We start from the raw sequence: 24,262 nt of genomic DNA, 5'->3' as shown, positions 1-24,262 counted from the left end.
TAAAACTTGAGAAACTGGTGGGAGTGAGGCAAGACAATTCACACAATATCACAAGGCAATACTGACCCGCAACCGTCACCCCACACAGGCCAACCAGAATATATACAGTAAAATTTTGTGGGAGAAAGGCAGGGTGGGCCAGAGAGCAGGACAGAGTATCATGACACCTAGCAGAGTACCGTCAACCGAACGACCCTGCCCTCCCCCAACCCACAGGTGAATGATGTATTAAAACTGGAGGACCAGCAGAGGAGTGAAGGGAGGCAGACTGGCCCGGAAATGCTAACTCCAGGACCAGAGCCCGCCTCACCATACCTGATGCCATTCCCCATGGGATCCTGAATGAGATATGAATGCGGCCTACATGCGGAGTATGTACAGTGTTGGGAATTAAAACGCTGTACAAAAGCCTTTGTTTGCAATGACAGCAGCTTTCAGTGACACGGCACGCTGTAATCAACGGGAAAAAAAAATGAAATTTTTGCATATTTATTAAAAAAGCAAACTTATCATGCAGCCGGTAGTACAATTTTTTCTGGATGTGAGGGCACACTAATTAATACGCCACGCCCACTATTTGTAGTGTGTGTGTCCCCCCTCCATACACAAGTCGTGCTGGACCACATGCCTCTGATATATACCATATGTAGCGGTACATCGTGAAATTAGATGTTCACACAGAAAGACTTTGTAAATATTGAGGTACATACCTTGTTTCCAAACACTGACTGTAAAAAAAAAAAAATGGCTCAAACATAACAGAAAACTAATTTTTAATCCCTCTCCTCCTGTTCATTCAAACCACTAAAGTCGTCGTCTTCAGTATCAGAGTTAAAGAGCCTCAGCAAGTCTCTGTCACACACCATTTCAGTCTCTGTCGCTCAATGTCATTTTCATCTCGAGTTACCACTGAGGTTGTGTTTTCCCTTCACATAGCAGTCCAGCCTCTTAATCCATTGGTGAGGACAGATTCTTTCACACTCCTCCACGCTATAAAGATCCACTTGGAGACCTCCGAAAAGGATGGCCTTTGCATGCAACCAGTTTGTGTTAAAGATTTTAAAGAGCCAGTGTCATGAAATGGATGAATTTTGGTATGTTATTAATGAAAATACAGCAGCCGGTATGGACCCATCCGTTTTTTCACCGCAAAAGATGATTTTGACATATATGGCTTTTTGTAACTGCAGCCATGAAAATCCTCTCGAGGGATTTGTTTCCGACAAGCAGGAAGTGAGATCAAGGGCAGAAGCACACTCAAGCGGACTCGTTTGTTTCTATTAGTTTTAACTGCGGGAAGGTAGCTCATTATTACTTTCTGTTAGCCAAAATGCCGGCTTGTTGCATTGCTGGATATTGTTTGAACACTCGGGAGGATGGATTTACCCTTCCTAAGTTTCAAAGAGACCCAGTTTGTTGTGAAAAATTAATTGCACGGGTGCAAAGGACAAGAGTTTCGTGGGTTCAGAATGACAGGTAGGTGTGTATAGAGCAGGGCTCAGCAAACTTTTTGAGGCTGAGGGCTACTTCGTGAGCACCGATCGTATGAAGGGCTGCATGACCTGTTAGCGACACGCAAATAATTTTTATTTTAATTTATTGTAGTGAGTGACGTTACAGGTATTTTAACATTTTAATTCATGTAACCAAGTCCACCAAGGACCCATCCAGATAAAAACCTTGTGTTACCGTTACCGGGCAGCCCTTGTCTTCTTGTCAGAAGACATTTCTCATGTCCACCAGATGCCTAGATCAAACCCGGACGTCTGTATTGCACATTCCTTTGTAATAAATCCATTTGTTGTTAACTTTTTCTAATCATTGGTCATCTCTTCCTCGATCATCGAACACGGGTAGGGTCCAAACTCGCGAATCCCTACAGCATAAACGATTTAGGGCCAAAAAGTTCAACATTGGTCTCCTCAGACCCATGAATCTTATTTCTCAACATCTTGGATCTTTCAGGTGGTTTTTAGCAAACTCCATCTAGGCTATCATGTTCCTTGGACTGAGGAGAGGCTCCCGTCGGGCTACTCTGCCATAAAGCCCTGAGTGGTGGAGGGCTGCGGTGATGGTTGACTTTCTACAACTTTCTCCCATCTCCCGACTGCAACTCTAAAGCTCAGCCACAGTGATCTTTGAGTTCTTCTTTACTTCTCTCACCAAGGATCTTATTCCCTGAATACTCAATTTGCCTGGACTGTCAGCTCTCGGAAGTGTTCTGGTCGTCCCAAAAAGCCTTCTATTTAAGGATTGTGGATATGTGTAATTAAGGAGGTGCAAACAGGCATGGAAAGCCAAGCCAAACCCCTAACCTATCACTATTCAAACAGCAATTCAGCCCCTTGTCAGTGCAAATCAAAATGTACTGGTTCAGTCCTGACTGATGGCCGACAAAAAGGTCTCATTGTCAAGGTGTGGTCAAGACACACCTTATGATGATATATATATATATATATATATATATATATATATATATATATATATATATATATATATATAATATATATATATATAGTGCCTTGTGAAAGTATTCGGCCCCTTTGAACTTTTCAACCTTTTACTACATTTCAGGCTTTAAACAAAGATTGATTTGTCAAGAATAAACAAGTGGGACACAATCGTGAAGTGGAACAAAATTTATTGTATATTTTAAACTTTTTAACAAATAAAAACCTGAAAAGTGGAGTGTGCAAGATTATTCAGCCCCCTCGCATTAATACTTTGTAGCACCACCTTTTGCTGCAATTACAGCTGCAAGTCACATGGGGTATGTCTCTATCCATTTTGCACATCGAGAGACTGAAATTCTTGCCTATTCTTACTTGCAAAACAGCTCCAGCTCAGTGAGGTTGAATAGAGAGCATTTGTGAACAGCTCTGCCCACAGAATTGGATTCAGGTCTGGACTTTGGCTTGGCCATTGTAACATGTGGATACGTTTATTTGTGAACCATTCCATTGTAGATTTGGCTTTATGTTTCGGATCATTGTTGTGTTGGAAGATAAATGTCCGTCTCAGTCTCAGGTCTTGTGCAGACTCCAACAGGTTTTCTTCCAGAATGGTCCTGTATTTGGTTCCAGTCATCTTCCCATCAATTTTAACCATCTCCCCTGTCCCTGCTGAAACAAGCAGGCCCAAACCACGAGGCTGCCACCACCATATTTGACAGTGAGGATGGTTTGTTCAGGGTGATGATCTGTGTTGCTTTTACGCCAAACATATCGTTTTGCATTATGACCAAAAAGTTTTTTTGGTTTCATCTGACCAGAGCACCTTCCACGTTTGGTGTCTTTCCCAGGTGGCTTGTGGCAAACTTTAAACATGACTTTTTATGGATATCTTTGAGAAATGGCTTTCTTTTTACCACTCTTCCATAAAGGCTAGATTTGTGCAGTGTATGACTGATTGTTGCTGGACAGACTCTCCCACCTCAGCTATAGATCTCTGCAGTTCATCCAGAGCGATCATAGGCCTCTTGACTGCATTTCTGATCAGTTTTCTGCTTACTCGAGGTGAAAGTTTAGAGGGACGGCTGGGTCTTGGTAGATTTGCAGTGGTCTGATACCCCTTCCATTTCAATGTGATCTCTTGTATGATTGCTTTATATCTTCATGTATGAAGCCTGAAATGTGGCGAAAGGTTGAAAAGTTCAAGGGGGACAAATACTTTCACAAGGCACACACACGCGTACACAGATGATTGAGGTTTATGAAGATTAAAATTACCCTTTCAAAAACATGTCTTCATTTTAACGCTTCAGTTTATATCGCAATATATACAGTTACCATGAAGGGATTCTATTTATACCGTGATATGGATTTCAAGTCATATCACCCAGCTCTACCTCTTGGGCCTCAAAGTTTTGTTTGGAGCTAACAAGGTGAATGGAGTTCAGGTGCTTTAGCAGTTGGAAGAAATGGAAAGCTATTCACAGATGGGGAGAATCCCAAAACATTCGTGCTTGACGTTGCCAAACTTTTTTGACATTTTGCATCAAGACAAGATAAACGAATAAAAGACATGCCTTTGTCAGCAAGAACTGTTCACCGCCGTATCATCAGGATTGCAAATCAAATTGAATTACGGATTACGATTAACGAATGGAAGTCTTAACGGCTTCATGAAGTTTTATCTAATGACGTATGAAACAGACTACAAAAGCCATCAGCAAAACCATGCAGCACCAGAAGTCGCATCAATGGTAAAACCTACTTTTGTCATCATAGGTTAGCAACAGTGTAACAATGTTACTTAAAATAATTCTGAGACTTATTGTACTCTAAAATACACCTGTATTTGTTTTAAAAATATTTTAAGACTTCTTAAGTTACATTTTAAAATATTTGGCATTTATGGCTCTTTCAGCCGAAAAGGTTCCCGACCCATGCATTAGAGAAACATGGCTAACAAACTCCATACCTGTGGAATTTACCATTAGGTTAAACTGAGGCTAGCAAACAACATTTTTGGGGGAACCACACCTCAAAAGTTGTACGAAAACTCAACATCGAACTCATCATGTGAGCAGGCACTAGACTTCGAGATTTTTTTTAGGTTTACTCACCATGCAAGTGTAAGGTCAGTGATGGTCTCCACCACAGTGTAGAGGGCAAAAACAATCCAGTACATCATCCACCGGACCTACAAGTACGCAGTGACAAAACAAACTAATCAAGGCAATGTCTAGTCTCAGACACAAAAAGTAAATAATTGTGAGTTGAAAAATGTTTATTCAATATATCCCATATATTGCTTCTTTACACCCTCCACATTTATTATTGTTCCATTATTAGTTTTTCTTCGTCAGCAAGTACCCATTCCAAAAAAAAAGATGGGTTTGAGTTCACCTGGACAAATAATGGTTTTCTTTTGTCTCACTTCTATATAAGAAAAGGTGTTTCTTTGCTTGCTCTTCGGATAGGAGTAATAACTTGTGATGACTCGTACCTTTTCATTTTTGCAAAGATGTCTTCTTTTTTGTGATAGAAACCACCAAAGATAAAATTGCTTCCGTACTTAATCTGTCAGAAAGATATTTGCCAAAATACACCTAAAACAGACATTTTGAAATTATAGCATTGTGTCTGCAAAAGAGGGATCTACTTGAAGGAGGGAAATTCCAGTCTTGGGACCAAATGCTTATCTATCACATCTTTCCAGCTGTTTACAGGACAATATATTCTCTGAGTAACCTTGGAGGCGTCTGCTATTGCTATTGTAATATCAAAACGAACAATTGAGATTTTACATTGAAGTGATTTATGCTCCAGACTTTGATGCACCAAACGGAAGTCGCAGGTGACATATGGTTCATTCAATGACAAGAGGGCCACCCGGTGGAGGAAAAAGTGACACGAACGATCGTGAGTAAGTTTTAAAATTCAAACTTCAGTGAACCCATCAGGCTTAGTGGCGGGAGAATGTCCACAGATGCAAGACTTTATAAGATTATGACTGAGATTCTCAGGGGGGATCTTAGCGAATTTGATTTTGAAAACTGCTGTTAAGACCCAATGGCTTGTTCAATCAACCTAGTTTAGCCCAAAGGGCTTTGTCTCAAAGTATCCTTTGCTCCTATCCGACGGAAACGTTTTTTTCCGAAATTCACCTCAAATGCCATCACAAAAAGGATCACTTTCCATTTGTGGCAGAATGTGAACTGTACAGATGGGTCTGTCAGGTGGCCCTTTAAATTCTTTGTCTAAATGTGTTATGGTTTAATAATAGATTAAGAGTGTAAGGGGGAATGGGCAACAGAGTTTAGGAATAAATGGAGGGGATGGCCCTAAGTGATGTATGTGACATATAAATACAAATAAGTTTCCGAGGAAGGAAACAAAAGTGTTAATAGTAGAAAGCTCGACAGGGAGTACAAGCTTAGCTTCAGAATGGAGATGTGCCTGCAGATGATTTGAGCTCACATTCTTGCCGGATGTCAGTTAGGTTATATATTAGCAAGTAATGTCACCCTCAGTCTTTAGAAGACTTGATACCCATTTGATCACCCTGATCGGATTCACTGATACTGAGCATTTTTTGCTGATCAGTTTTGATATCATAATTTGCCGATCCGATAAGTGACTTTATTGATCATCTCAGAGACAGCCATTTATTCTGCGTCTGTCATGTACAGTATAATCGTTTGTTTTTTGCAGTGAATGGGTACCAGAACCCCCAAGAAATGTGAACAGTAAGACTCCCCCCCCCTCACATAATCACACACGCACATGCACACACACGCGGACACACACACACACACATATTCATCAATTCATTGCCTTCTGAGAGGGGCAAAGAGGCTGGCATGTGTTGATGGCGATCGTGATCGTAAATACGGTCCTTGAAGAAGAACGCATATGCGTCCTGTTCCAAAAAAGGCCTGTTTCATCCATGTTAAAAACCCATCTCCCGCAATCCCTCACTGATGAGGTCAGGAAACTCTTCCTCTATATAATGACGAGCAGCACCATACAGAAGCACGTTTCTGAGACCGTATCTTTTTACATTTTTCGAACCAGCCTTTTCTGGCCAAAAAGCCTCATCATCATCATCATCAAAGGGGCAAATATCAATGCAGGATCCAACAAGAAGAAAAATGCCCTGTCCGGAGCCCTGTAAGACATTCCAGTGGGTACCACAGTGTCTGTGCATTTGCTGCACAAAGTGATTGATTCCTCCCACTGGATCCCAAAAAGGATAAAAGTGCCCGCAGAGTTACCACTTTTTGGAAGCCGCAGAGGAACCTTTCACAGGGGCACAACACTGAGATGGTATTGTAACGCCATCCATTCATCTTCTACTGCTTCTCCGAGTCGGGGTCGCAGGGGCAGTAGCTTTAGCAGGGATGTACAGACTACCCTTTCGCCGGCCACTGCATCCAGCTCTTCCAGAGGGATCCCAAGGCGCTCCCAGGTCAGCCAAGATACAATCTCTCCAGCGTGTCCTGAGTCATTCTCGGGGTCTCTTTCTGGTGGGACGTGCCCAGACCACCACAGCAGGGAGGTGTCCAGGAGGCATCTGGATCAACTGCCCTCAAATCCAGGTTAAAAACTTCCTTTTTTCCTCATGAATATTTCTTGCACTGTACACTAGGTTTTTTTTATTTTTTTATGTTTTATAGCTTTGAGTTTGTGCTCAGCATGTACATAAATATTGTCTTATTGAGGAAAAGCTTATGCCGCTAGTTTGAAATAGAACTGTAACAAACCACTTTAAATGTAATTGATAATTTTAAGGGCATCACGGTGAATCAGCTGGTTAAAGCGTTGGCCTCACAGTACTGAGGACCTGGGTTCGATCCCGGCCCCACCTGTGTGGACTTTGCATGTTCTCCCCGTGCCTGTGTGGGTTTTCTCCAGGCACTCTGGTTTCCTTCCACATCCCAAAAACATGCAACATTAATTGGACACTCTAAATTGCCCCTAGGTGTGATTGTGAGTGTGGTTGTTTGTCTCTATGTGCCCTGCGATTGGCAGGTAACCAGTTCAGGGTGTCGCCCACCGCCTGCCCGTTGACAGCTGGGATATGGTCCAGCACTCCCCGCAATCCTCGTGAGGATAAGCAGCAAAGAAAATGGATGGATGGATGATAGTTTTATTTTTAAATCCTCATAATATACTACCAATATACAGGGTTCCCTCACTACTATGCCCTTCACTTTTTGTGGCTTCAGTGCTTTACAATTTATTTTCACCCCGATCCCCCACCCTTCCCCCCAAAAAAACTTGGAAAAATACAGCCATATTGACATCTTACAGTGGAGATGGATTGATACAAGGCACACGATTGGTCCACAGACATCGACCAATGAGAGCGATTGGATATATCTCCTGAGCGAATAGGCTGCGCATCGTTGAAGCCTCTCACCCAGAAACTTTTGTTCCACGTTTTCCTGTGTCCTTCCTTTCCACCATTTTCTTTTCAGTTGACTGTTTGCGCGTTAACCTCTTGTGTTCACAATGCCACCGAAATGCTGTGATGATGGAAAACTTCCTCCAAAGTGCCCAAGGGAAAGTGGATGATGATGACAACCATCAAAGTAAAACTTGTGGATATCATCAAAGACACCAGAAGTTACGCATTTGGCATTACCCATTATGGCATGAATGAATCCACAGTGCACTACATAAAGAAGAATGAGGCAAACATTTGTAAAATCGTTTCAATAACTTTTAATAAACGTGTGGTGACTCCGCGAAGTAAGTGGATTATACGAATGGATGATGAGTTACCTTTGTGGGTAGCAGATTGCAGAAAAAGGCTCGGTGACGTTGATGAAGAGGCTGAAGAAAGTGCTGAAGAACCTCAAGCTAGCACTCGGGCTGCAAAGGGCGATTCACCCCCTTAGGCTTTTTGACAACCAAAGGTTGGTTTGAAAAATTTCAAAAGAGTTACGGCCTCAAAAGCGTGCCTCTGTATCGGGAGGCTTCCTTCACCGACAACAATCGATGCTGCTCGTCGTGATTTGGAGGAAGAATTTGCACAAGACACAGATGCCAAAATGGTACGAGCTTTTGAGTTTAGCAACTGTGTTGACAGGGTTATGTCCTTGTATCGGGGAATTTTGAAGCAGAAGAAAAAAAAAACAGACCAACTTCCAATCACTATGTTTTTCTTCAAAGATACCATCAGCACCTCATGCAGAAGATTCTTCGAGTGAGGAATGTTAATCACGTACCTTTTCTTCGTCTCCTTTCGGCTTGTCCCGTTAAGGGTCACCACAGTGTGTCATCTTTTTCCATCTTAGCCTATCTCCTGCATCTTCGTCTCTAACCCCAACTGCCCTCATGTCTTCCCTCACCACATCCATAAACCTTCCCTTTGGTCTTCCTCTCGCTCGTTTGCCTGGCAGCTCTATCCTCAGCACCCTTCTACCAATATACTTACTCTCTCGCCTCTGGACATGTCCAAACCATCGAAGTCTGAACTCTTGAACCTTGTCTCCAAAACACCCAAGTGTGGGTGTCTCTCTCATGAGGTCATTTCTAATACTATCCAACCTGCTCACTCCGGGCGAGAACCTCGACATCTTCATTTCTGCCACCTCCAGTTCTGTTTCTTGTTGTCTCTTCAGTGCCACCGTACATCATGGCCGGCCTCACTACTATTTTATAAACTTTGCCCTTCATCCAAGCAGAGACTCTTCTGTCAAATAACACACCAGACACCTTCCGCCAACTGTTCCAACCTCCTTGGACCCGTTTATTAATTTCGTTACCACACTCACCATTGCTCTGTATCGTTAACCCCAAGTATTTGAAGTCATCCACCCTCGCTATCTCTTCTCCCTGTAGTCTCACTCTTCCCCCTCCACCCCTCTCATTCACACACATATATTCTGGTTTACTTTGGCTAATCTTCATTCCTCTCCTTTCCAGTGCATGCCTCCATCTTTCTAATTGTTCCTCCACCTGCTCTCTGCTTTCACTGCATATCACAATATCATCTGCAAACATCATGGTCCGAGGGGATTCCAGTCTAACCTCTTCTGTCAGCTTATTCATTCCCATAGCGAACAGGAAGGAGCTCAGAGTTGATCCCTGATGCAATCCCACCTCCACCTTAAAGGTCATGAAATGGATGATTTTTAGTATGTTATTAATGAAAAAACGTCAGCCAATATGGGCCCATGCGTTTTTCACCACAAAACATGATTTTGACGTATACAGCTTTTTGTAACTCCCGCCATGAAAATCCTCTCGAAGGATTTGTTTTCGAGAAGAACCAGGAAGTGACGTAAAGGACAGCGGCGCCCACAAGTGGACTCATTTGTTTCCATTAGTTTTACCTCCGGGAAGGAAGCTCGTTGTTACGTCGTGTTAGCCAAAATGCCGGCTCATTGCATTGCTGGTCATTGCTTGAACACTCGGAAGAATGGATTTAGCCTTCATAAGTATGCAAGAGACCCAGTTTGTCGTGAAAAATGGATTGCGCGGGTGCAGAGGACGAGAGCTTGGTGGGTTCCAAATAACAGTTAGGCAGTAATGCGCCCCGGCCCCGGTTCAACCACTATTGCGGCGGCTTTGAACATCCCCCTAAAAGCAGCACGGCTCGGTTCCATTATATGCCACCACGGTGCCGAAAATCAGCCACGTCGGCTGAGGCACCGCATTCGGCGGTCACTGCTTCTGCGAAGGCTGCGCGTCGGGCTTTGGGGACGGGGGCAGCTCTGAAGACCCCGGCCGAGAATGCCTCACTCAGCCACGTGCGCGTATAAAGCGCCCCGGCTTGATTGTATTGCTCAGTACTGCGGCCTCTGTGAACACCCGCCTAAAGCAGGACGGCTCGGCTCTGTCATGAGCAAACACTGGCCGGCTCATCCGGAATGGCTCATCTCCGCCGCGGAAGTGGATGCGGTTTGGCCGTGATCGCATATCATCTGAATGTGGCTCGAAACAATAGTGTAATATTGCCTTGAGGGCTCGAAACAATAGTGTAATTTTGCCCCGGTAACTTCACTTGGTTGTGTGGTGTTCTCCTTTTCCAAAAGAGCTTCCGTGTCAGAAGGGGCATGTTTGTCTCCCATAGTTAGGGTGCACCGCGTGTTTTCATTGGCGAATGCAACTTTGCGCATGGATGACGCGCTCTCCGCTCACATTTATTTTTTTGTATAGACATTGGAGTGAATAATGTTATATGTATTTTTCATTACAATAGCTATTTTAGAATGTTAATAGGGATGACACTTGGGCTTTAAATTCTTCTGTTACACCTACGGCACACCTCACCACTGTTCTGCTGCCCTCATACATGTTCTGTACTTTTCGAACACTACCACACCAGACGTCCGCATGCAGTACCACAGTTCATCTCTTGCTACTGCGTCATAGGCTTACTCTAGAGCCACAAAAACAATGTAGTTCCTTCTGACCTTCTCTGTACTTTTATGTTAATCACATACCTACAAATAAAAATGTTATTGTGCAGCATGAGGTTTTAATAAAGATTTAACTAGATACTTGTATTGTTGAAAATGTTTGTCTCAAATATATGAAGTACAAATACGTAATGTATGCATTTTTAAACATTTTGGTACCTACATACACAAAAAAAAAACTCAATCTCCAAGGTAAAAAACTATGTACACTGCAAGCACCTCCAGCAGAAGATTCTCTGAGTGAAGAATGTTAATTTCGTACTGCAATAAAAATGGTATTGTGTAGCATAAGGTTTTATAATTCGAGAATGGACACTTGCACTGTTGTAATTTTTGTCTAACATATGCAAAGAATAAATACTGTACTGTTGACATATTTGAAACATTCTGGTACCCACAAATACACAAAAAATAACTCCCTATCTCAAATGTAAAAAACTCAGCTACATCGCAGCGCCTCCAACGGAAGTGTTTCCGAGTGATGAAGGATAACTAGTAATACAATACAGTAAGAGTTTTATAATATTATAAATGTATAATACTGTATATATTATATATAAGGTTTTATCATTAAAGACCTAACTAAATACCTCCTTTTGTCTAAAAATATGCAAGGTAAAAATACTGTTTACATATTTTAAATGTTCTGGTACCCACATAAACGTACATGCACCCCTACTTCGCAGTTTTTCAACTTTTCGCAGGTGGTTATGGTCCCAATTAACCATGAAAAACAAGGGATTACTGTACTTGTGTTCTCCCCTTTGTATGTATCCAAACCATCAAAGCCTGCTCTCACTAACTTTTGTATGTATCCAAATGATCAAAGTCTGCTCTCGTTAACTCCTCTCCGAAACACCTAACTTTGGCTGTCCCGCTGATGAGCCCCGTTAGATTTATCACCTAATTGCTGGACTAATGCATAAAAAACAGGGACAAGAAATAGTCTCTGATCAGGAGACTGGCCAGTTACAGTCTCCAACCACGTTCTAAACCAGCCTCTCACGTACACTCTTTATTTCTAATGAGCTCATTTATAATCCTTTCCAACTTGCTCACACCTAAAGAGAACCTCAACGTCTTCATTTCCGCCACCTCTAGCTCTGCTTCCTGTTGTCTCTAAAGTGCCATTATCCCGAATCCTTACCTCATGGCTGGCCTCAACACTGTTTTATAAACTTTGTCCTTCATCCTTGCATTGAATCTTCTGTCACATAACACACCAGACACCTTCCGCCAGCTGTTCCAACCTGCTTGTACCAGTTTCTTTACTTCCTTACCACACTCACCATTGCTCTGGATTGTCTACCCCAAGTACTTGAAGTCACCACTCTCACTATCTCCTCTTCCTGCAGCCTCACCATTCCCCGCCACCCAGTTCATTCACGCACATATATTTTGTTTTACTTCGGCTAATGTTCATTCCTCTCCTTTCCAGTCCATGCCTACATCTTTCGAATTGCTCTTCCAAATGCTACCTGCTTTCACTGCAGATCACAATGTCATCTGCAAACATCATGGTTCAAGGGAATTCCAGTTTAACCTCATCTGTCAGCCTAACCATTACAATTGCAAACTGGAAGGAGTCAGAGCAGATGCTTGATGCAGTCCGACCTCCACCTTAAATTCTTCTGTTACAACTGCAGCATACCTCAGCACTGTTCTGATGTCTTGTACTATTCTAAAATATTTATGGGAAACGATTCAATTTCACCTAATTGGCAAAAATGAATCTGTAGATAATGGGCAGAAGCCAACTGTCCGTGCTGTCCAATGATGGGCAGAGTAATCATGTAATATGCTCCTATATCAGGAGGTGGCAACAGGTAGCTAATTACTTTGATTAGTGATGCGTCAGGTGGCGATAGTGGGATTGCTGTGAGCGAAGCTATACGGTGACCGTGATGGACAGCTTTTTGAAAAGGAAAGATGCTAACTATGGACATAATTCTGACTCAGATGACTGCCCAAGTATGATTGAAGGTGAAAAGAAACCAAAGATGGTTTACCTATGGAAAGTCTCTGGTCTGCGTCAATATAGCAAAAGCTATTTAATTTTGTTTTAATCTCACCACGGATCCAACGATAATGATTCTGTTGTGTTTGGTGTGCAATGAAAAAGTATCCAGCAGTTCAATGGTTCCAGGTAAGGTCAAACGGCATCTTCAAACAAAACACCCTCCACTTTAGCACAAGAATACAAAATATGTTGTTCACAGTCATGCACAAAGGGAGGTACAAGCAACATTGATGAGGAAAAACACAAAGATACAAGAAACCCCTTAAAGCTAGCTATCATGTTGCTGAACCTGTAGCCAAATTGAAAAGGTCACACTGTGGCAAAGAGATTATTTCTTCCCACCTGTTAAGCAATTATAAATGAGATGCTTAGACCTAGAGCAGCTAAAAAAAAATAGTCCCACTTTCTTTTGACACCATTTCCAGATGTATTGGTGGCGTGTCTGCAGACATTAAAAGTTTAGTTTGTGTTCTCATAAGTAGTAAATTTACATTGACACTTGACGAGTCCTCTAATCTTAGTTGAGCTGCCCAACTCCTGGAAACATGGAAAATGGAAATCCTGAAATGTTCATACACGCCAAGAATGGCAAAATGTCAACACAGCTGTATTATCTGAGATAAAAGTGAAACATTTGAAATCACTTGTCATTTTATTTTTCTTCAGCCTGCATTCAACCCCTTGATTGGGTGAGAGACTCATACAGTTCAGCATTGGACTGAAGGGAAAAAAAAAAAACTTTTTGATAAGTGTTCACCTGGTAAATTTTTTTGTAAAAACTAATTAAATGATTTAGAAAATACATTTTATAATTACTTAAATGGGTTTGATGATCTGAGACACTTAAGGGTGATAAATATGCCCAAAAAATAAAATAATAATCAGAAAGACGGAAGGATGGAAATCATTTTACACATCAATTAGAGTTCACAGTCTGCTCAAATGTTTGTGTAAATGGGAGTGTCTATGTACAGTCATTTTCAGATCTCTCCAGACAACACTTGGATTCAAGTTTGGGCTCTGGCTGGGCCATTCGAGGACATTCACAGAGTCGTCCTAAAAGCAATTTTATTGTCCTGCTGAAAGATGAATTGTTACTCCAGTCTGGAGGTCAGGTGCTCTCAAGCAGGTTTTTATTCATTATGTCTGTATACACTGCTCCACTCATCTTGTCCTCAATTCTGACTATTCTCCCACTTCCTGCTGCTGAAAAACATCCCCACAAAATACTGCTTCCAGCACTATGCTGACTGTAGTGAATGAATTGGCCAGATTATGTGTGTGCCGAGTATCCTGCAAATGATATCTGGTATTCATGCCAAATAGTTCAATCTTTTTTGCAGACAGAGTGACCATTGGGTCCGTGGTCACCTCTCTGACTCCGCCCCTTTGACGAGGCAACCTAGCACCAGGAAGACTTCGACCACATTTCTCTACATCCATTAAATGCATTTACGGCTGATGGAGCCACTAGGCATCTTTTTTTTTCTTGTACAGTTTCCCACATCTGTGCCTCAATTACAATTATTTTTCTATAGACAATCCCTTAGACTTCATGCTTGGTTTGTGCTCTGACATGCAGTGCCAACTGTGAGACCTTTTATAAACTGGCCTTTGCCTTTCCAAATCATGTTAAAGCAACAAAATTTCTGACAAGTGGATGCACCAGAGTTCAATTTTGAGCTTTGTGGCAATTGCAGGGAATACTGTACTTACATCCCATTTCCTTGTTTTTTTATTTTAAATAAATCTGGGGGAAAAAACATTTAAAAAAATCCAATTGTTATGCTGTGTTGGGTGTACACTTTTGAGGGGAAAAAAAATAATGCAATGCATTTTGGAATAACTCTGTAACATTAAAACAAAGATGAAGCTAGGTGCACTGTATTTGTACCCATTTGTATGGAGCAATAAAAATGTCAACATTACATGGTAGGTTGATGATCTCTATTGGTATGTTTAGAACAGAATGTAAATATTACATGCACTGCCACATTTTTCCATTTCTAATAATGTATACATTGACTATAAAATGTACCATATATTCATGACCATAAGGCGCATAGTATTAAAAGATGCAGTCTCATTTGCGGGTGCAACTTCAGTTTTTAACTGATACATAAGGCACACCATATTATTGGGTGCAAGCATTATGGCGCTCATGAGAGAGTGAGGCATAATTGCACCTTTATTTTTGCAAGCAGGTGAGCAATCATATTTTTTCCCACCACTACGACCAGTGCAAGCAAGTTACCAGTCAATCCTCACCCACGGGGTCACACTAAACCAAAATCATTACACCACAGCAAACAAAACAGCACAACCAGCAGACAACAAAACAACCAGAATGATCGGTGAAAAAATAATTGACACAAAACAAGCACTTCAAACGCTATTTACATACATGTCTAGCAAAGCATATAGCTATATAGGCACACTAGCTTAAAACATACAGGAACATGCATGCACGCTATTTAAAAAGGCACCGGGAGCAAAACTGAGTTTGGTTGTACTTTACTGAATGAATGAAATGCAGCCCTATGGGGGCACAAACCAGTGCAATCTGTAGGCCGGTCCCAAGCCCGGATAAATGCAGAGGGTTGCGTCAGGAAGGGCATCCGGCATAGAAACTGTGCCAAACAAATATGAGCGTTCATCTAAAGAAGCCCATAGCGGATCGGTCGTGACCCGGGTTAACAACGCCCGCCTCTGGCACTGCTAACCTGCAGGGCGTCAGTGGAAATTCAGCTACTGTGGGTCGAAGACAAAGAAGAGGAGGAAACTGGATCCATCATCAGAAGAAAAAGAGGAATGCACAGAGCCTACAACTGAGTGTAGGGACTTTGAATGTTGGGACTATGACAGGAAAAGCTCAGAAGTTGGTTGACATGATGATTAGGAGAAAGGTTGATATAATGCGCATCCAAGAGAGCAGGTGGAAAGGTAGTAAGGCCAGAAGTTTAGGACCAGGGTTAAAATTATTCTACCACGGATTAGATGGGAAGAGAAATGGAGTAAGGGTTATTTTAAAGGAAGAGGTGGCTAAGAATGTCTTGGGGGTGAAAAGAGTATCAGATCGAGTGATGAGACTAAAATTTGAAATTGAGGGTGTTATGTATAATGTGGTTAGCGGCTATGCCCCACAGGGAGCATGTAACCAAGAGTTGAGAGAGAAATTCTGGAAGGAACTAGATGAAGTAGTTCTGAGCATTCCAGACAGCGAGAGAGTTGTGATTGGTGCAGATTGTAATGGACATATTGGAAAAGGAAACAGGGGCGATGAAGAAGTGATGGGTAAATACGGCATCCATGAAAGGAACTTTGAGGGACAGATGGTGGTGGACTTTGCAAAAAGGATGGAGATGGCTGTAGTGAACACTTATTTCCAGAAGAGCGAGGAACATATAAGGACCTATAAGAGCGGAGGTGGAAGCACGCAGGTGGATTATATTTCGTGCAGACGATGTAATCTGAAGGAGATTAGTGACTGTAAAGTAGTGGTAGGGGAGAGTGTAGCGCGACAGCATAATATGGTGGTGTGTAGCATGACTCTGGTGGTGGGTAGGAAGATTAAGAAGACAAAGGTAGAGCAGAGAACCATGTGGTGGAAGCTGAGAAAGGAAGAATGTTGTGCGGCCTTCCGGAAAGAGGTGAGACAGGCTCTCAATGGACAGCAGAAGCTCCTGGAAGACTGGACTACGACAGCCAAGGTAATCAGAGAGACAGGCAGGAGAGTACTTGGTGTGTCTTCTGGTAGGAAAGTGGAGAAGGAGACTTGGTGGTGGAACCCCAAAATCCAGGGAGTCATACAAGGAAGAGATTACCGAAGAAGTGGGACACTGAGAGGACTGAGGAGAGGGGAAAGGAGTACATCGAGATGCGACGTAGGGCCAAGGTAGAGGTGGCAAAGGCTAAAAAAAGAGGCATATGAAGACATCTACACCAGGTTGGACACGAAAGAAGGAGAAAAGGATCTCTACAGGTTGGCCAGACAGAGGGATAGAGATGGGAAGGATGTGCAGCAGGTAAGGGTAATTAAGGATCGAGATGGAAATGTGTTGACTGGTGCCAGTAGTGTGCTAAATAGATGGAAAGAATACTCTGACAAGTTGATGAATGAAGAAAATGAGAGAGAAGGAAGAGTTGAAGAGGCAAGAGTGAAGGACCAGGAAGTGGAAATGATTACTAAGGGGGAAGTCAGAAAGGCACTGCAAAGGATGAAAAATGGAAAGGGAGTTGGTCCTGATGACATACCGGTAGAGGTCTGGAAGCAATTTGGAGAGATGGCTGTGGATTTTTTGACCAACTTATTCAACAGAATACTAGCGGGCGAAAATATGCCTGAAGAATGGAGGAAAAGTGTTCTAGTTCCCATTTTTAAGAACAAAGGCGATGTTCAGAGCTGTGGGAATAAAGTTGATGAGCCACACAATTAAGCTATGGGAAAGAGGAGTGGAGGCTAGCCTCAGGACAGAAGTATCTGCGAGCAACAGTATGGTTTCATGCCTAGAAAGAGTCCCACAGATGCATTATTTGCCTTGAGGATGCTAGTGGAAAAGTACAGAGAAGGTCAGAAGGAGCTAAATTGTGTGTTTATGGATCTAGAGAAAGCCTATGACAGAGTACCAAGAGAGGAACTGTGGTACTGCATGCGTAAGTCTGGTGTGGCAGAGAAGTATGTTAAAATAGTATACGACATGTATGATGGCAGCAGAACAATGGTGAGGTGTGCTGTAGGTGTGACAGAAGAATTTAAAGGTGGAGGTGGAACTGCATCAGGGATCAGCTCTGAGCCCGTTCCTATTTGCAGTGGTAATGGATAGGCTGACAGACTAGGTTAGACTGGAATCCCCTTGGACCTTGATGTTCGCAGATGATATTGTGATGATATTATGCAGTGAAAGCAGGGAGCATGCAGAGGAACAATTAGAAAGATGGAGACATGCACTGGAAAGGAGAGGAATGAAGATTAGCCGAAGTAAAACAGAATATATGTGCGTGAATGAGAAAAGTGGAGGGGGAAGAGTGAGGCTACAGGGAGAAGAAATAGCGAGGGTGGAGGACTTCAAATATTTAGGGTGAACAATCCAGAGAAATGGTGAGTGTGGTAAGGAAGTGAAGAAACGGGTCCAAGCAGGTTGGAACAGCTGGCGGAAGGTGTCTGGTGTGTTATTTGACAGAAGAGTCTCTGCTTAGATGAAGGGCAAAGTTTATAAAATAGTAGTGAGGCCGGCCATGATGTACGGTGGCACTGAAGAGAGAACAAGAAGCAGAACTGGAGGTGGCAGAAATGAAGATGTAGAGGTTCTCGCTCGGAGTGAGCAGGTTGGGTAGGATTAGAAATGAGCTCATGAGAGGGACAGCCAAAGTTGGATATTTTGGAGACAAGATTCGAGAAAGCAGACTTCGATGGTTTGGACATGTTGAGAGGTGAGAGGGTGAGTATATTGGTGGAAGGGTGCTGAGGATGGAGCTCCCAGGCAAAAGAGCAAGAGGAAGACCAAAGAGAAGGTTTAAGGATGTGGTAAGGGAAGACATGAGGGCAGTTGGGGTTTGAGGAAGATGCAGGAGATAGGCTAAGATGAAAAAAGATAACACGCTTGACCCCTGACTGGACAAGCCGAAAGGAAAAGAAGAAGAGTACTTTACTGAAGTATTTAACAAGGTAAACAGTGAGTACGGTTGTACTTTATTGAAGTATTTAACAACATACGTACTAATTTTTTTAATCGTTGTCCATAAATCCATCAAAGTCCTTATCTTCTGTATTCGAAATGAACAGATGGGCAAGTTCTCCATCCAACATGCCAGATTCCCTCTCGTCATTGTCATTTTGTCTTGTTGCCATGCGGCTCCTCAGATATGATGCTGGGTTTTCGAACAACAGTGGACGCAGACATTACCCCAAGTGTCCTCAATCGATTCACAATTTGTGGCGTAACTCGCCGGCGCTGCTTCCCAGTCTTAATGAAGCTGTGCTCGCCAGTTATCATCAATCGCTCCCACACCGCTTGCAACTTCACTTTGTACACCATATTTACATCGATGTCCAGCAGTTGAAGTTACTTCGTCAAGCCTTGTGGAATAATAGCTAGCTTGTTGAGCCTTTTTTCTACTGCAGTTGTTTGTTCTTTTTTCTTTAATCCATTGCTCGAGTAGCTCTTCCAACTTGGGCTACCTTGTATTGTTCACACGGAAACTCAGCTTCATCTTCTTGACTTGGTGAAGCTCCTTTTCCTGCTTCCCCCACTTTAGCACCATGGATTCGTTGATCTTGAATTCTCTCATCGCTGCTTGATTCCCGTATTTCTCTGAGTCTGATAGCTTGCAGTTTAAACGTTGCTTCTTAAGCGTGTCCCTTTGTTGGTCCCGTTTTTGGGGGTTCTTAGCCAAAACGATGTTAACACAAAACCCATACCTTTTGGGTGGGTGGAGGGTTGCCTTTAGCACTTTCCCTAGTAACGCCCACATGTTGTCCTTTCAATGTCCGCTTTCCTCTATACAAGTGGCGTGTCAGCAGGAAATGCTCTCAGTATTTTACAGATTTTGGACGGCGGTGCACACATAAGGCGTTTGGCATTATGAGCTGCTGTGTCCATTTCGTAAAAAAAATGAGATTACCCAGTTACCCATTGCCGTCATGTAAATACGGTATTTAAAAATTATCAGATAATGCGGCATGGTGACATGACCCGTTTGAGCGTTAGCCTCACAATTCTGAGGACTAGGGTTAGAATCCTGGCCCTGCCTCTGTCCTGTTTGCATTTTCTCCAAGTGCCTGCATGAGTTTTATCTGGACACTCTGAGTTTTCTCCCAAATCCCAAAAACACACATTGATTGGTAACTCTAAATTGCCCATATGTGTTGCGCAGATGTGCATGCACATTTAAAATATAAAAGGACACCAGATTCAAGTGTGTTACTGTGCATTTGCAAATTAAGCATTATCCATTTTCTTCCGGGTGGGGGAGGGGATGGGACAGAACAGCAGGCAGAACTCGAGGACTGTACTTTCCGGCCTACAGCACGCACCTGATTATAAGCCTCACCCAGTACATTTGTAGAGGAAATACCATTTGGTACACACATAAGCCGCACCTGTCTAGAAGCCGCAAGGTCCCACATTGAAACAAGTTATTTCCAAAGAAAGACAGTACACAGAAAGAGTTTTCAAAGTTTTAATACCTTAGCGTAACATAGCAACAACGCGGTAGCACGGATAGGGCTGGTAAAAAAAAAAAAAAAAAAAAGTGCCGCGACAGCTACACAATGGCAACAAGGTAGTACACCACTAATAGGGCCAGTCCAAAAAAAACCCATACCTAAATCACTGACATGCGGCAGTAACACAGCAGCAAAACGCTACCACGGCGCTACCGCTAGCATAGTGCTAATGCTAGCGCGGCACTAACAGGGCCGGTTAAAAAAAACATACCGGTAAAAATCAGTGAGAAACGGCAGTAACACGCTACCACAGCTCTAACAGGGCCAGTTAAAAAATAAAAACATACAGGTAAAAGTCACTTCCTCGGCACATTTATTCCACCGGTCTCACTCTTACCTTTTCCGCTCGAGCGCCCCCTTGCGGCCGTTACAAAAAATGCACAAATTAGCCGCATCACCGCAGAAGCCGCTGGGTTGAAAGCGTGTGAAAAAAGTCGCGACTTATAGGCCGGAAATTACAGTAGTGTTGTGTCATTCACAAGACTCGTTAAAAAAAGTGAATACAATGGATTCACTTCTTGAACTGATTCATACCTTTCTTAGGTGAGTTGACCACTGTTTTGTTTTCCCTATTTTTGGATAATGGCTCTCAATGTGTTCTACTGGAGTCACAAAGCTTTAGAAATGGCTTTTTACCTTTTCCAAGATGATAGATCTAAATTATTTTCTCTCATTTGTTCCTGAAATTCTTTAGCTCTCATTATGATATGAATATGAATATGATCTCATTATTGTTTTTGAGTATCTATTGGTTTACTTCTCTTTGTCAGGTAGGTCCTCTTTGAGGAATGTCTTTCTTAAAAATAAGTGTGGCAGGATAAGACCTGGGTGTGCCTAGAGAAATTGATTTCAGGTATGAAAAAAATGATATTTTAATGGGAGGGGGTAATTACTTTTTCCATACAGAGCTACTGTGTGGTTTGGGTTTTATTTTTCCCTTCATAATAAGAAAAAACATCTACAAACTGCATTTTGTATTTACTTGTGTAGTTTTTTACATTTAAATTTGTTTATGATGGTGATTAGTATCAGGCCTGGGTATGGCTAGAGAAATTGAATTCAGGGGTAATAAACTGAAGTTATGTTTTAACAGGGGGGAAGGTTAATCACTTTCTCACACAGAGCCATTGATTGTGTAGGTTTGGATTTTATTTTTCCCATAATAAAAAAACATCTACAAACCGCATTTTGTGTTTTTTGTCATCTTTAATATTTAAATTTGTTTATGAGAAATATATTTACTTGTGTAAATATATATTTACTGACTTTTATTTACATTTGTTTGATTATGAGAAACATTTAAGTGTGCCAACCATTTTTCACTCTACATTCTAGGTCGTGTGCAAGTACTTTCTGCCATGTTATGAATGTCATACACATGAACATTTCAGGAACCTCGACTGCTGTGTGAACACAAAATAACAGGCCCCTAATACATTTTGTCCCAGGAACTAATGTACTAAAACGTGCCTGTTAATCATTATGGAAAAGCACCTTTATTGTAATAAATGCAGGAAAGAGTGATTGGGCACAAACAATCCAGCACTCCTGATTGTGGAGGTGTGGTGCCTTTGCTGTGTCAGGGAAGTGTACTGGGATATCTCTGTCGAGTTTACTTTTGGTTATAATGAGCTGCATAATGTCAATGTATCTGTGTACATAAATCTTTGTTTTTCCTCTGTCTGCAGCAATGTCAGCATTGTGAGTGACATTATGTTGGAAGTTCTTTTATATGGATGGACAGGTGGTTGATTGGATAGGTAGGTGGATTTTTGGGGGGAGAGAGAGCAAGAGAGAGAGAGAGAGAGAGAGAGAGAGAGATAACTGAATAATGTCTTACATATTCTTTGACATTTTTTGTCTTGACAGCTTTGTAGGAGTAGTATGCAGGATACAGGGTCCCAAACAAGAGTCTGTAAGGAAACAACATAAAGCTTATTATTTATCACAGTAATCTTTTATTACTTCATTTTGTCATAGCACAACCTTTATTGGAACTAGGCACATATTTTATATTTGAAAAATCTTTTGGGCCATGTAGAATCAAAAATGCTACAAAAAAATTGATACACCTCTGATAAAAGAGCATTTATTTGTTCTATCAGTCACTCTATTGTACATCGCTGGCTTGGATAGTTGACCAAAAAGCCATTATGTTTCATTATTTTTCTTACTAATTAAGTGAATTTTGATCATTTCCCATGCACACCAGTTCTCACGCCTCACAAATGTGCCACTGGCACACTGGCTGGGAATCACTGCACTGGACAAAGATTCTTACGATATCTACTGTAATTATCAGAAATGCAAACACCAAAGGCTTGAAAAAGGTGACAAAAAATTAACGTTGCATGGGGGGTGGTGAGGGATGCCCTGGGGGGCAGATTTGCATGAAATTGGTAGCTGTAACTGTTCCCTCCAAGCTGTGCACTTGCACAATTGCGGAATGTTGATATGGTCTCTGCGCACAGACATTCTGCATTTCACACAAAAAAATAAAAATCCAAACTGAAGTAAAACTATAACATGCAAGTATTCAGTTTGTGCCATTTTGCAATGAGATTCAATGAGTGAGGGTGACTGCCTGGTACATCCAATGCCACAATTCACAATAATAGCATCCTGAAAGGAATAATCTTCTGAACAAAAAGCCTTAATCCGGTAGGTCACGTCATATGAACTGTACCTTGAAAATTTGAGGTTAATCCGATATCATTTGATGGATGTTGTGAGGGAGGACATGAGGACAGTGGGTGTTAAGAGAGGAGGATGCATGAGATAGGCTAAGATGGAAAAAGATGACACGCTGTGGCGACCCCTAATGGGACAAGCTGAAAGAAAAAGAAGATGATTTGGATGGACATTCGGACGGGAATGATGTGGAGTCTGACTCGCTAATTAACCACAGGTGCAGAACGCTCAAACGGCAATTGTGTGGAACAATAATTATGGAAACGTTTGACAAAGGTCGCTCAAAGAAAAAAATATGAGGAGTACTGAAGTTTTCAACAAGAATGGACAGCCTTTGTGAAGAGGGACGGTTTTACTGTGTGTTTAAATTCACAGATGGGCAGTATGCCAAAACATTCGTACTAGACGTTGCCAATCAACATTTTGCCAACTTCGCATAAAGACAAGATAATCAAACGAATAGTCGGCAAGAACTGTTCACCATTGTACTATGATGATGGCAAATCAAATTGAATTACGGTCACAATGAACGGATGGAAGTGTCAATGCCTGAATGACATATGAAAGCACAAGACGTTGCATTAATGGTAAGAAGTACTTTTGTCATTATTGGTTAGCAACATCATAATATTATTTAAAAGAATTCAAAGACTTATTGTACTCTAAAACTGTTGGTCTTAAATAAATGCACAAAATACCTGTACATATGTCATACAGCTCAGGGCGACCACACTTCGTGAGCCACTGGGTCCTGAAACGTTTCTTTTTCTTACTGGGCAGAATATGCCACTGAGCCTTCCTCAGGTTATTTCTATCCAAATTATGGCAAAATGTCGCAATACAGAAGGGCATTTTCAGGTGTCCAATGGTGGTGGTACTGCATGTGATTAAACTACAAATCGGTCATGATTTCTTTGTTTACGCATAGAATAAGTCACATCCAGGCAAGTAGGTCATGTTGCTCGCAAAAATGGCGGCGCCCATGAAAATTCGTAAATGCCAATAAAAACACCATTAAATGATATCGGAAAAACCTCAAATTTTCCAAGTACAGTACAAATAATATGACCTATCGGATTAGGGCTTTTCATTGTTCAGCGGCCTATTCCTTTAACCGCCACCAACCACCGGTGTTTAGTTAGCAAAGTGGTCTGGCCAAGGCGAGCTAGATATGCTGCTTGTGTTTACCATCGATAATGGAGAAAGTAAAAATTTAATAAAAGAAATGCCGTTATTTTAAGTTGCAAAGACTGTCGGAGTATGTGCAAATAGGAGAAAAGGTGGTGAAACTGGATGAGATTTTCTCCTTTTTAAGTGAGAAAGGTCTGGTCTGAAAATTATGTTGCGAAGCCAAAGTAGCAAGCAAGTTTTCAAAAAGAAATGTGTGGACACAATGGAAGCTAGACTACCTCAAGCGTCACATTCAACAAGCCATTTGAAAGCAATG

At 41.9% G+C, this 24,262-nt stretch overlaps 1 protein-coding gene across 3 annotated transcripts in view; it reads right to left on the bottom strand.

Moving 5' to 3' along the window:
* reep3b (receptor accessory protein 3b) overlaps positions 1–24,262 on the bottom strand; it is a 71,764-nt gene that overhangs the window by 26,682 nt on the left and 20,820 nt on the right. For all 3 annotated transcript variants that reach the window (XR_009793657.1, XM_061810755.1, XM_061810756.1), the window contains exons 2-3: positions 21,965–22,037; positions 4,568–4,644 (exon numbers count right to left, since the gene is read on the bottom strand). Coding sequence is in view for 2 of the 3 variants with exons in the window: in XM_061810755.1 (XP_061666739.1) it covers positions 4,568–4,644; positions 21,965–22,037 (150 nt within the window). In the remaining variant the exon portion in view is untranslated. The remainder of the gene's footprint in view (positions 1–4,567; positions 4,645–21,964; positions 22,038–24,262) is intronic.

This window comes from Syngnathoides biaculeatus, chromosome 22 (assembly GCF_019802595.1).
Source record: "Syngnathoides biaculeatus isolate LvHL_M chromosome 22, ASM1980259v1, whole genome shotgun sequence".
Lineage (NCBI taxonomy): Eukaryota > Metazoa > Chordata > Actinopteri > Syngnathiformes > Syngnathidae > Syngnathoides > Syngnathoides biaculeatus.
The sequence above is the reverse complement of the archived record's forward strand: the minus strand, read 5'-3'. Positions and strand labels throughout refer to the sequence as shown.